Source organism: Sorex fumeus, unplaced genomic scaffold (genome assembly GCF_029834395.1).
Source record: "Sorex fumeus unplaced genomic scaffold, SorFum_2.1 ptg000008l, whole genome shotgun sequence".
Lineage (NCBI taxonomy): Eukaryota > Metazoa > Chordata > Mammalia > Eulipotyphla > Soricidae > Sorex > Sorex fumeus.
This window is the reverse complement of record NW_026606065.1, coordinates 30,868,104-30,880,586: the sequence shown is the minus strand read 5'-3', so window position 1 is coordinate 30,880,586 and position 12,483 is coordinate 30,868,104. Positions and strand designations below refer to the sequence as shown.

General features: G+C 55.4%; 2 protein-coding genes across 4 annotated transcripts in view; one reads left to right on the top strand and one right to left on the bottom strand.

The window, feature by feature from the left end:
• Positions 1 to 12,483, bottom strand: part of STK24 (serine/threonine kinase 24) — a 314,684-nt gene that overhangs the window by 77,032 nt on the left and 225,169 nt on the right. The gene's annotated exons all lie outside the window — the stretch shown is intronic.
• Positions 1 to 12,483, top strand: part of FARP1 (FERM, ARH/RhoGEF and pleckstrin domain protein 1) — a 253,166-nt gene that overhangs the window by 62,178 nt on the left and 178,505 nt on the right. For all 3 annotated transcript variants that reach the window (XM_056108853.1, XM_056108862.1, XM_056108844.1), the window contains exon 2: positions 902 to 1,093. In XM_056108853.1, coding sequence (XP_055964828.1) covers positions 923 to 1,093 — 171 coding nt within the window. In that variant the 5' untranslated portion in view covers positions 902 to 922. The remainder of the gene's footprint in view (positions 1 to 901; positions 1,094 to 12,483) is intronic.

Below are 12,483 nucleotides of genomic sequence, written 5' to 3'. Positions count from 1 at the left end.
GTTCTTCCTTGATCCACTGTGGTCCATTGTGGTCTTCCATGGTCTTCTGTGGTCTGCTGCCTTTTTCCGTGGTCTGCTATAGTCCTCTGTGCTCTGCTGTGGTCAACACTAAGGTTGTGGTGCCTCCTCAGTCAGGCCCACACCTTCCCCATCGCTTGGGGAAAGGGGCGCCGTGGGGAGGAGCTGGGGTCAGGGAAGAAACGACCCAGCAGATGGGCTAAGCTCAGATCGTCTTGGCTTGAAGGGGTGCATATGACATCTCTGCGAGATATCCTAAGTTTGTTTGCGTGTGTGCGTGCGTGTGTGTGTGTGTGTGTGAGAGAGAGAGAGAGAGACAGAGACAGAGACAGAGAGATAGAGATAGAGATAGATAGATATAGAGAAAGAGAGAGAGAGAGTGTGTGTGTGTGTGTGTGAGAGAGAGAGAGAGAAAGAGAGAGAGAGAGAGAGAGATCTGCTTATCTTGCTAAGGCCCATGTCACCACATAAGTCCCTATAGCTATAAAAGATGTTTCACGGGTGCACACGATTTAGCTCCCACTGAACTCTGCCAATATTCAGCCGAATAATAAGTATGTAAGGTGCAGCAGAATTTATAATTGAACTTAGGGTCTGACCGTAAAACGAAAAACAAGAAAACTTGTGAAACCATGTTGGTGAAATGCAGGCTGGCTCTGGGCGTGCCTGTGGCCGGTGTGGGCAGTCGACCAGGAGTGAGTGGGACTGACCCCAGTCAGGGGCCGGTAGTGAGCAGGGCTGACCCCCCAAGGTGGGGGACCGAGAGTGAGAGGGACTGACCCCAGGCAGGGGGCCGGGAGTGAGCGGGACTGACCCCCAGATGTGTGGCCTTCCTAGCTTGGGGCTCTGCTTCTCACGCTGCCTTCTCTCTCACTCCTTGCAGAGGATCGGGTCGGCTTTCATCATGGGGGAAATAGAGCAGAAGCCGACCCCAGGCGCCCGCCTGGGCGCCCCCGAGAACTCGGGGATCAGCACTTTGGAAGCCGGGCAGAAGCCGCCTCCCGCGCCTTCCGGGAAGCTGATGTCTATCAAGATCCAGATGCTGGATGACACCCAGGAGGCCTTCGAAGTGCCAGTGAGTAGGCTTGATCTGTCTACAGTGCAAGGGGGTGGCCTGGTGGCGGGGGCAGCGGCTATGTCCTCAGCACCCCCACCCCACACCCACCCACCTAGGCCTCTCTCAGCCGTTCGGATTCAGAACTGTCGGCATTTCGGCTTCATGTGTGAATAGCGCTTGTGTCTGTGGATGCTCCTGGGTCTCACGCATGCTTTCCTGTGACCATGGGGAAATGGGCTTTTGTGCGCGTGGGTTTGTTGCCACAGGCTCCATGGACGGACCTTCACCTGCTTGTCCCAGATGGGTCCTGGGCCGTGGGGATTGCGTGCGTGAGCCTGGGTGTGAAGGCAGGGCCACTGGCCAGAGTGACTGGCAGGACGTGTCCTGAGAGACTGGCCCGGGCCTCGCATGTGTTTTCATGCCAGTAGAGAGATTGACCACCGTGGCCTGTGGGGAAGGGTGTGGGTGTAGAGACCCTGTGATGGGAGCTGCCATCCAGGGGCCGGGAGGGAATGGACAGAGGAGGAACAGCGGCCTTGAGTAGGTGGGTGGCAGGTACAAGTTGGTGGTCCTCGACCAGAGCTGCGCCCCCCTGCCCCGCCTGGACCCTCCCTCCCAGGCTCTGCATTTCTTCAGAGCCTCTGGCCACCTCCTTGCATGGCAGTGCCGTGGAGATGCAGGGAACAGCATAGCCGGAAGGCCAGAGGCATGAGTGTGTCTGTCCAGCTTTCTGGAACTTTCTAGTGTTTTTCTACAATGCTGGCCACTCCTCCCTTGGAGCGCATTGTCCCCCCTTGAGGGTCCTGGGTTGGGTTTCCCACCATCCTCCGCCCCACCCGGGACCCTAAACACCACAGTGAAATGTTGCTTGTGGAGGAGGAGGAGGAGGAGGAGAACAGCCCTTGAACTCCTAACAACCAGCTGCTAAACAGACCTTGGGAACGGAACCTGCTTTTCAGGTGGGGCCATCTGCCTCTGACTCCCAGTTGGCCGAAGGGGCAGAAATTTAATCGCTGCCATTAGCGGGCTGTAACCCATCATTTAATGGTTTAGAGGGTGATATGATTCACTAAATTATATTCATTTCAAGGCATATTGTGAGAGGGTGTGAATTCCTCCCCAGTGGCTGGGAGAGATAAAGCTTCTTCCGCAGAGCAGAGCTCAGTCTGAACCGGGCCGTGGGGCGCAGTAACCTTTGTCTCTCTCTGATTTGTTGGGGTGGGGGAGGGGGAGGGGTGTTCTTATCTCCTTCATGTTCCGAAGAACAAAGTCAGCAACCGGCAGCCGGAATTGTAAAACTAGACTTGGTGCACCTGTCAGCGCCAGACCTTCTAGAACTTCTGGCCCTTCCCCCCCTCTTTCCTTCCTTCCTTCTCCCCGCCCTCCTCCTCCTTGCGTTTTCTCTCTGGCCAAACTGGTCTGGCGAGATATTACTTTCACTTCTTTGGAGTCTGTGCCTCCAGCTCTGCTTGGGCTGGGGAACTGTCCAGTGCTCATTCCTCAATGGCCTGGAGCTAGGTGGGAGCTCCCTGCCTAGACGGACTACCACTAACACTGTCTAGCACTGTCCTCCCATTGTTCATCGATTTGCCCGGGCGGGCCCTGTAATGTCTCCATCGTGAGACTTGTTACTGTGTTTGTTTGGCATATCGAATATGCCAAAGGGAGTTTGCCAGGCCCTGCCGTGCAGGCGGGATACTCTTGGTAGCTGGCTGGGCTCTCCAGGAGGGACGTAGGAATCAAACCTGGGCCAGCCGGGTTGGCCGCGTGCAAGGCAAATGCCCTACCCGCTGTGCTATCGCTCCAGCCTGCCTAGACAGAGAGAAGCAATAAAAGCCAGTGTGTTTGCTCCTTTGAAAAAGTACTTTCTGTGGTTGTTGCTGATGTTGATGCCATCCACGTGTCACCCTTCAGCCTGCAGAAGGGACCTATCATGTCCTGACTGATACATGCTTCAGCATTCCCAGTGCGATCACCATTTTACCCAGGTGCTGTCTGCCAGCCGGGATGCGACTGGAGGCTTCTAGCTCCCCTCCTGCCGTCTTCTTTTTACTTCCATCCTTCTATCTCCCAGCCGAATCTGGGTTCCAACTCTGCTCAATTGTGGCCCCGCTGGGCAGGGTGGTTCATCTCTGTCTTGCTTTGCCCTTCTCGAAAAAGAGGCTCACATCAGAAACCCTCCCTCGTGCTCTTCAGAGCCTTTAAACGAGCCGAGGCAAATAAAGCCACTGGTGCTGGAGATCCGAGTCTAAGTCCCGTGGCCCAGAACAGGCACTGGACCTGGTTGTGCATCTGTGGAATGGGTCTGTCTCTGCCTAGTAGGAGCGGGGAGCATGGACTGTGACTTCCTGTCCCTGTGCTCTGTCACCCCCAACAGAATCGGGGTCATGCCTGGTCTCTCATCTGTTCTACCTCATCTGGTAGAACATCTGGGTCACGGAGGATTTCTGTGACGGCCTGGAGAAGGGCAGAGAGTGGCTGTTGGGGAGACCAAGGCCCCACTGCTGGGGGTGACCCTACGACCTCAGCACTGCAGGAGAAGACCTCTCTGCTGTTCCTCCCACCCCCCAAAAAGCAGCGGCCTTCCCAAAGGTCTATCTCTCTCCGGGCAGTCTTCCCAGCCCATTGGTTTCCGCACCCGCTTTGCCCGGTACTTGTAGAGACTCTCCGGGTACTTGTGTAGGAAGGTCGGGTCCGGGTATTTATAGAACATTCAACAGGTGCTTTATCTTGTGTTGGGAAGCCTCTGGGCCCCAGGCCTTAAAGGAAGAGGCGCTGTCCGATCTCCAGGCCAGGATCTGAAGGGTTAAGGGCTCTTCCTTAGCTCCCCCTGGCCCCCCTGCCAGGCCTGCAGGGATGGGGGTGGGGTGGCCCTGGAAGGCCCCTGAGAAGGGGCTCCCGTGACCCTGCAGGGTAAGCACAGCCAGGCTCTTCCTTCAGCTTCCTAGGCGGAGCAGATGGCTCTGAGTGTTTTCATTAGCTGGGTCACTTGAGGTCTCAGGAGAGGAAATGAGCAGGGGAGGGAGGGAGGGGGCCTGGTGCTGCAGGGGTGCATCTCATCTGAAGCCTGGGGCCAGGGTGGGGGGCTCCTGCCTGGTAAGGGAGACCCCAGTTTCTGTGGAAAGACAGTTTGTGGGAACTGAGGCCCAGGGAAGCTGGGAGATTTCTATTTTTTGGGGAGGGGTGGGGTGGGGGATTGGGGCCACACCCCCCAAGTCCTTCCCAGGCCCAGGTTCCACCCAATTAGGCCTGGTGTCATGTGTTCCCTCCTGCCTGGATGGCCGTAAGCCGGGGGGCCTGCCAAGGGGCTCAGCCTCTGGGACCCCCAAGGGGCTCCTCCTAGAAGGGTCTGGGCTGTCGCTGTCTGCCCCCTCCCAAAGGGGTCTTATGTATTTATGTATTTATGTATTTATTTATTTATGTTTTGCTTTTTGGGTCACACCTGGCGATGCACAGGGGTTACTCCTGGTTACTCAGGGGACCATGTGGGATGCTGGGAATTGAACCTGGGTCGGCCGTGTGCAAGGCGACACGGCCGACATCCTAACTGCTGTGCTATCACTTCAGTCCCTTGGTGTTATTTTTATATTGGGGGGGGGTCACAGTTTGTTCAGGCCATCTCCAGAGATGCTCAGGACTGTTCCCTGATGGTGCTTAGGGAGACCCAGGTAGCTGCATGCTCTGTGAGCACTGTGTCTCCCTCCTCTCCGAGTCTCTCTCCGGCCCGTTTTAAACTCACTTGGTAATAATGGGCAAGTATAATAATGGGGTCTCAGCCTGCTGCTCTCCTGGTTCTTTCCCCATTCTAGACAGGGCCCCTGCCCCCCCCTTCCCGCGGCGTGTCCCTCCCCCACACACACATGCTTTCCATACGGCCCTCTGTGTGTGTGTATCTGTCTTTTTCCGTCTCTGTCTGTCTGTCTCTGTCTGTCTCTCTATCTGTCTCTGTCTCTCTCTCTGTTCTTGTCCTATAGCCACAACCACTCCCCCTGGCCCCTCCTTCCTGTACCTGCTGGCGTGCCGAGGGTTTCTCTGAGCCTTTGGCCTTTTTTCCAGGTCTTGGTTTTCTTTCTCTTCCGTTTCTCAGGGCATTTGGTCTCTGTTAGCATGTCTGTTAACGAAATGTTGGGCTTGCCTTGAGAATATTTGTCACTTTCCTGGATAACTGACAGCTCTGAGAACTGGGCCTTCTGAGATCTTTACGGAAAACAGTGGGCCGGGCTGGAGAGGGGCAGGAGGCCAGAGGTCAGCCCTCTGGGTCACGCTGGGCTTCAAAGGCTCCTCTTCTTGGGAACCTGGACTTGGCGCCCAAGGATCCCTCATTCTTTTGCTGTCCCCGCTCAAGGGCTGAAATGGGGGTGGGGGAGGCTTTACGGCTATGTTCCTGCGCATGGGCTCAGGAATTGAAGACGTAGCAGAAGTGTGTGTGTGTGTGTGTGTGTGTGTGTTCATGTGTATCTGTGTTTATGTCTGTATGTCCATGTGTGTGTGTCTGTGTCCGTGTGTGTATGTAGCTGTGTGTCTATGTATTTATGTATGTGTGTGTGTCCCCGTGTGTATGTCTGCCCATATAGATCTGTCTGTGTGTCCATGTCTGTATGTGTATCTATGTGTGTATCTGTGTTTGTCTATGTATATCTTTGTGTGTGTGTCTATCCATGTGTGTCTATCTGTGTGTGTCTGTATGTCAGTGTGTGTATATCCGTATGTGTCAGTGTCCGTGTGTGTGCATATGTCCATGTGTGTATGTGTGTGTATCCACGTGTGTGTGCGTGTGTATGTGTGTATCCGTGTGTGTGCAAGTGTGTGCATGTATCCGTATGTGTATGTGTGTGTGCATGTGCATATGTGTGTATCGATGTGTGTGCAAGTGTGTGTATATCCATGTGTGTGTGTGTGTGCATGCGTGCATGCCAAACCAGGCGGTGCTCAGGTTTACTCCTGGCTCTGCACTCTGGGATCACTCCTGGCCAGAGTCCAGGGACCATGTGGGGTGTTGGGGTCTGTCCAGGTGAAGCCCAGATTTGCCGCATCCCAGGCAGATGTCCTGCTGCCGTGTTCTTGGTGCACTCTGGAGGCTGTGTTTGGTTGGTTTTCCTCTGGGGCCCTGTCTTCTGACTCCCCACTGCATGGGTGCTAGGTCATAGGGACCGTCTCTTTGGGGCACCATTTATTTTCCTCATTTTAAATTCTGCATCCCCCCTTTTGCCTTTTCCCCCTATTTTAGCTGTCTTAAGGAAGGTATCTCCCCCCCCCCCATAAAGAAAATGGGGAAAAAAAGAAGTAGAGGCCAAAGAGATAGTCTAGTGTGTAGGACATTTGCCTTGCATGCGGCAGACCCAGGTTCAGTCCCCAGTATCCCAAAGGGTCCCCTGAGCCCCAGCAGCTGTATTTCCTGAGTGCAGAACCAGGAGTAACCCCTGAGCATCGCTAGGTGTGGCCCTCCAAAAAAACCAAAATAACAAAACCAAAAAAATAAGGAAGAAGAAGAAGAAGAAGGTGCCCTTTGACTTAAGTCTCTAAACGTCTTTTCTTTTTTGGCCCAGAGGGGTGGAGAACTTTCTAGCATACTGGTGGCCGTGATTCTTCCTCTTGCCCTTGGGACTACCAGTGCAGTTGATTGGTTTCTGGTGAAACTGGTGTCTGTGCGCTACTTTTCCAACTCCTTCACATGAAATGCGCAGACAAGGCCGGCTGGGCTGGTTGCCGTCTCAGGGCCTAAGTACAATTTAATTGGCTATTTAAAACCAGGAGGGAGGGAGAGTCTGCCCAGGGCTGTCTGAGCTAGCTTCTGAGGAGCTAGCTACAGCTTCAAACAGACTGAGGGGAGGGAGTTTGGTGAGTCGGCACCGCCTCGCGTCCCCCTCACAGGACCTGGTTTTGGGTCCCCCCCCCCCCCAAGAGCAAAGCGTCAGCAATGTATGTCCCTGGTATCAGCAATGTATGTCCCTGGTGCTCGCTAGGCCCCTTCTGTGTTTAATTTAACTCCAGTGATAAATGGGCCTGCCTGGGCTCAGTCTCCTGGGGTTCAATTTAAACTCTCTCAATAGATTTTAAAAAGTGTCCTCCCCCCCCCCCCCAAAAAAAACATTCAGGCTAAATTCCGTTAGCTGCCCTTTTGAGATCCTTGATGCCTGAATGTTGCATTTAAACAAACACTGGCCTGAAAATGTTAGGCTGGGGCATCCATGCAGACGTGTGTGAGAGAGCAGAGCTGCTTCGGGCCCCCTGCTTCGGGTCTGGCTGCAGGAATGCTCCAGCAGCTGTTTGCTATTTTCTCCCGGGGAGTAGGGGGCTGATGGGGGGTGGGGAATAGCTCTCAGAAGTTCATAAATGCAGGGAATAAACCATCACTGCAGTTGTCGCTGTCTGGCCGTAAGAAGGACCAATCTAATGAGAAAAACTTTCGGGGTTTGGGAAAATTGCTTTCTCCTCCCCCCACTCCTTTTTAAGTGGAGCTAATGCATTTTTCTTAATTACGCAGAGCAGAGGGGGGTAGAGGGAGAGCCCAAAAGTGCAGGTCCTCGAAGGGGTCCTGGCTGGCAGCCTGAGAAGTTTTTATGTGACCCCCCCCCCCCCCCCAGTGCATAAAATAGGTCTACAAGCCAAACATTTACTGATCATAAAGGGTGTTTGTTGTCATTGTTGTTCTGTTTGGTTTTGGGTCACACCCGGTGATGCTCAGGGGTTACTCCTGGCTCTGTACTCAGGAATCACTCCTGGCGGTTCTTGGAGGACCGTATGGGATGCCGGGGATTGAACCTGGGTCGACCACATGCAAAGCAAACACCCTCCCTGCTGTACTATCACACCAACCCCTAAATCAAAGTTTTCAGAGCAAATTTTCTGCAATTTCCATATGGGGGGGAGTCTGACCCCCCAGTTTGAGTCTTCCTGGGGTCCAGGTGAAGCTCAGAGGAACATCCTTTCATCAGGAACCCTAGTGGGGGCTGGAGGCATCCTATAGGGGTTATGGTACATGCCTTGCACATGGCTGACTCAAGTTCCATCCTTGGCACCCCTTATGGTCCCCAGAGCCTCACTGAGAGTGATCCCTGAGCATCGCTGAGTGTGGCTTGAACACCCAAATAAACTAAAGGACCCAGTGCAGAAACTCCAGATGCTTCCACAGGCGTCCACGGTCTCACCACCTGTTTGCGTCCCTTTGAAACTTTTTAAGTTTCTGCCTCTTAATTTTTTCAAAATTTTTTTTTGTTTTCTGAATGTATGCTTTGCATGTGGGGCCCTGAGTGTGAGTCTTGGTACCGCAGGGTCCCCTGGGTCTGGCTATCAGCAGCCCCAGAGCACCTCCAGGTGCGACCACTCCCTCCCTCCATGGGAGAGGGAGGGAGGGAAGGAAGCATGTGAGGGCCTCCCCCCACCCGCGGCAAGCTTCTCCTTTCCCTCCTTGTCGCGGACCCTTTTCAGGCAGAGCTCAGAGTCTGAAGATCAAGTCCTGTTGGTTCCCGGAAGCTGGGGGATGCCTTGGAGAGTGACAAGTCCTGGTTCCCAGGGCGGCCGCCTCTTGGAGCTTCAGTTCAGTCGCCTTTGAAATCCATGGCTGTTTGTCAGCCTGAAGATGGCTCAGGTGTCAGGGCCCAAGGATCCCGGCTCGATCCCTGGTCTCCATGTCCCTCTTGGGTCCTGCTGGGCGTGACCCCCGGCAATCCCCAGCACCATCACATCTGCGGACCCTCTTGAGTCCTGCTTGGGGGTGGGGGGGTGGGGTGGACACTCCAGGGAGAGGCACCTTCAGCTGTTCCCATGCAGTCTGGGGGTGGAGAAGGACCACATGGGGGGTGCAGGGGACTGATGCAAGGGAGGAAGGAGGGCAGGGGAGGAGGGAAGAGTGGAGAAGGGGAAGGGAAAGGATGGAGGGGAGGGACGAGGATGGGGAAGGGGAGGGGGTGCAGGAGGAGTGTGTGGGTGCAGAGTGGAGGCAGACACACCCCCTCCCAGCCTGGGGGCTGCAGGCCCCAGAAACTATTTTTAATTAATTAATTAATTAATTTTAGTTTTGATTTTGGGGGCCATGCCCAGCAGTGATCATCAGGGCTGTGTCCCGGGCCCTGCGCTCAGGGATCACTCGTGGCGGGGCTGGGCAGCCTTGGGGCACACACCTGGCTCTGTGTCGTGAAGGCCAGCGCCCTCCCCTGCCTGCTGGACTGTCGCTGTGCTCCCCCCCTCCAGGCTTTCTCTGGGGGGTCTTTCGAGCAGTCTGGATGGCCCCACACTCAGCCAGGCTGTATGATGCCGTGTTGCGGGAGGGGGGGGGGTCCTTCGGGCTACCCCTGCGGGCTGGTCTCTCCTTGAACGCTGGCAGAGCTGGCCATGAGCTGCCCGCCTCTGACTCCCCCAGCCTTCTCACCCAGCGCTTCCTCTTCCTCTTTCCTTGGAGAGTTGTAGGACGCTTTCCACCCGTTCACACCCAGTCCCTTCTCCCGAGCGCCATCTCCACACCGGAGCCCACCTGGGGGCCTGGGGGGTATAATTTAAATGTAGTGTTCTGGGGAGGCCAACTCAGTGGGGCTGATAGCACAGCAGGGAGGGCATTTGCCTTGCATGTGGCCAACCCGGGTTCGATCCCCAGCATCCCATATGGTCCCCCGAGCACCTCCAAGAGTAATTCCTGAGTGCAGGGCCAGGAGGAACCCCTGAGCATCTCCGGGTGTGACCCAAAAAGTGAAAAAAAAAATAGAAAATTTAGTTTTCCCAGGAGAAGCCTCGACAGTATTCACAGGTCTGGGATGGGATGGGAGGTAAAGTCACAGAAACCAAGAGCAACTGAGGGCCCTGAGCCCACGTGACCTCACAGTCTGGCAGTGGGGGTGTGGGGCCGTGAAGCTCCATGTTTGCAGAGCATGAGAATGGAGGAGGACCTGGCACCCACCTGGCACCCACCTGGCACCCGCCACTGCCCTCCCCACCTTCACAGCCTCAGTCTCTGTTCCTGCAGTCATGGGCCACAACACCTGTTCAGGCCCTCAGGGTGAGTGGCACCTCCCCAGTACCCACCCACATGCTGCCCTCCAGATCTGCATTCCAGTGGAGTCCCTGTTTTGGCCCACAGAACTCTCTGGAACTTTCCTTTCCAGCCTGAAGGCCTGTTTCTCTCTGCAGGTGGCCTTGCCCGGCTGTGCCCGTCTCCCGGGTAGCTCTGGAATGCATTGCTCCTTCAAGACCCTGCCAAGCCCCCCTGCGGCACCCGGTCAGCTCCACCGTGGGGCCCCAGGGGAGCCAGGGGTTGCTGGCCTGGTTTCACCCTCCACTAATCCTGCCCTGTGTCTGGCTACAGAAATGTGTCCCTGGCGGGCTGAGGACGGGCATTTATTGTTTGGTGGCCCACGGGGTGCTGGAAGGAAACAAGGGCCTTTTCTCCGTGCCTTGTCCCCACACGAACCCTCAACGTAGTGGTGGCACGTTTCTGGGTGCCGTGGAGGTGACACCGGGATGTCTCGGGGCCGTGGCTCAAGGTGCGAGTCTGGGTCCCCACGTGGGTGGCGCTGTCCCTCGGAGGCCCTGAGGGTGACTGTTCTGTGTTTGTGTTGGGGGGAACACTGACTGTCTTCATTGTCATGATCCCTGTGGGGACCCCCTGGCCGCTCCCTAGGCCTGAATCGGGTTGTGTGGAAGAACGTTCTCGGTCCTGGAGTTAGAGAGAGGCCAGTGGCTCCAGGAGGAAGTGCTGGCCAGTGCCCACTGGGCTAGAGACTGAGACCAGGGTCGGGGAGCAGGGAGAGATGTACACGCATGTTCCTCCCGCAGGCTGGGGTCCAGCTCATAAAAGAGCATCGCAGTCTAAGGGGGCTCCACCCGGGGAGCGTGGCATCACCATGCCACCCCGGCAGTGCCACAGGTGGTAGCTGGTGGTGCCTTGGTACCGCCAGGGCTTGAATTCAGGACTCTCTCGGCTTCATCCACCTCCTGGTGCCCGCGTCCCCATAGAAAACAGAACGGATGCATTTCCTCCCTTACACTCTGTATCCCAGAGGACCTCGTCTAGGGCAGTGTCTACGTCAAGAGCTGTGAATTTGTCGCGGTTGGTTTAAAGGAATCACAGCCAGAGAAAAAAGTTGTGTGTGTGTGTGTGTGTGTGTGTGTGTGTGTGTGTGTGTGTGCACGCAGAACCGTGGGCCAACTCAGCAGTTGTTTCTCTATACCTCTCTTTTTTTTCTTTCCTTTTCTTTTTTGAGTCATCCCCGGTGATGCTCAAGGGTTCCTCCTGGCTCTGCACTCAGGAATCACTCCTGGCGGTGCTTGGGGGACCCTATGGGATGCTGGGGATTGAACCCGGGTCAGCCTCGTGCAAGGCAAACGCCCTACCCGCTGTGCTATTGCTCCAGCCCCTCTCTGCACCTCTCTGTGGACCTCCAGAGGTGTGTGACCTCTGACACAGAGCAGCAGCTGTGTGTTCGTAAGTGGGAGAGGCCTGTGCGCCTTGGGTCGTCGCTGCCCTGTTTATCAGACGGGCAGTAGGAGTGAGCCTGGACTGGCTGCTGAGCGGTCAGGTGTGCTGTGCACATGGAAGCAGATTCTGTCGTCTGGCCTGGAAATGTTGCTCAGTGCAAGAATGAACCTTCTGGGTTAGCTAATCATCAGCCAGCTCCGGACTGGGAAGCATCTAGGATTGTCCTGTCCATGTAATGGAGGCGGGGAGCTTGTGGGAGAAGATAAGAGTAGTTATTGGATGAGGATGGACTTTTTGTTTTGAAAGGGGGAAAAAGTTCTAGAGATTCTGATGAGGGTCCATATCATGACTGGACTCTGAAAAACAGTCAAAGCACGCCCTTCTCAGGGCTGTGGCGTTCCTGTCTTTGGGCTCAGGAGCCATACCCATGATCCTTGGCAGTTACTCCCAGCTTGGTGCTCGAGCGCTGTTCCAGGCGGCACTGCCAAGACCTTCATTGCAATGTTGGGGATCAAACCTGGGCTTCCATGCTCAAAGCACGCACCGCAGCCCTTCAAACCATCTCTCAGATTCAATACAGAACTTCTGGGTCATGGTGGGAAAAAATGGGAAAGTCATTTGAATTGCCACGGCAGAATTGCCTCAGCTCGTGTGTCAGTTCTGCAGAGGAGAAGCAGAGACCATCCTTCCCAGCCTGGACACTGCTGGCCAGTCCTGCTGCAAGCTGGGCAGGGGGCAGAGGGATTGGGAATAGCTTCCATAGGAAGACTTGGAGAAGCGGAAAACTCTCGCCCATAAAGTATAATCTGTGCTCACGCATGTTGACACTCAGCAGTGAAGGTGTTTTGCAAACATCCTGCCTGACCTTGGTTTCACCTGCCTCCACCACACCCTTGGGTGTTCATCATTCGGTTTTATCATTCGTTGGCATTTATGGTTCATGGCTTATTTCTGGGAAGTCGGGACGAGGGTTCCTGGGACCTCCCCCACCCCCAGGGCT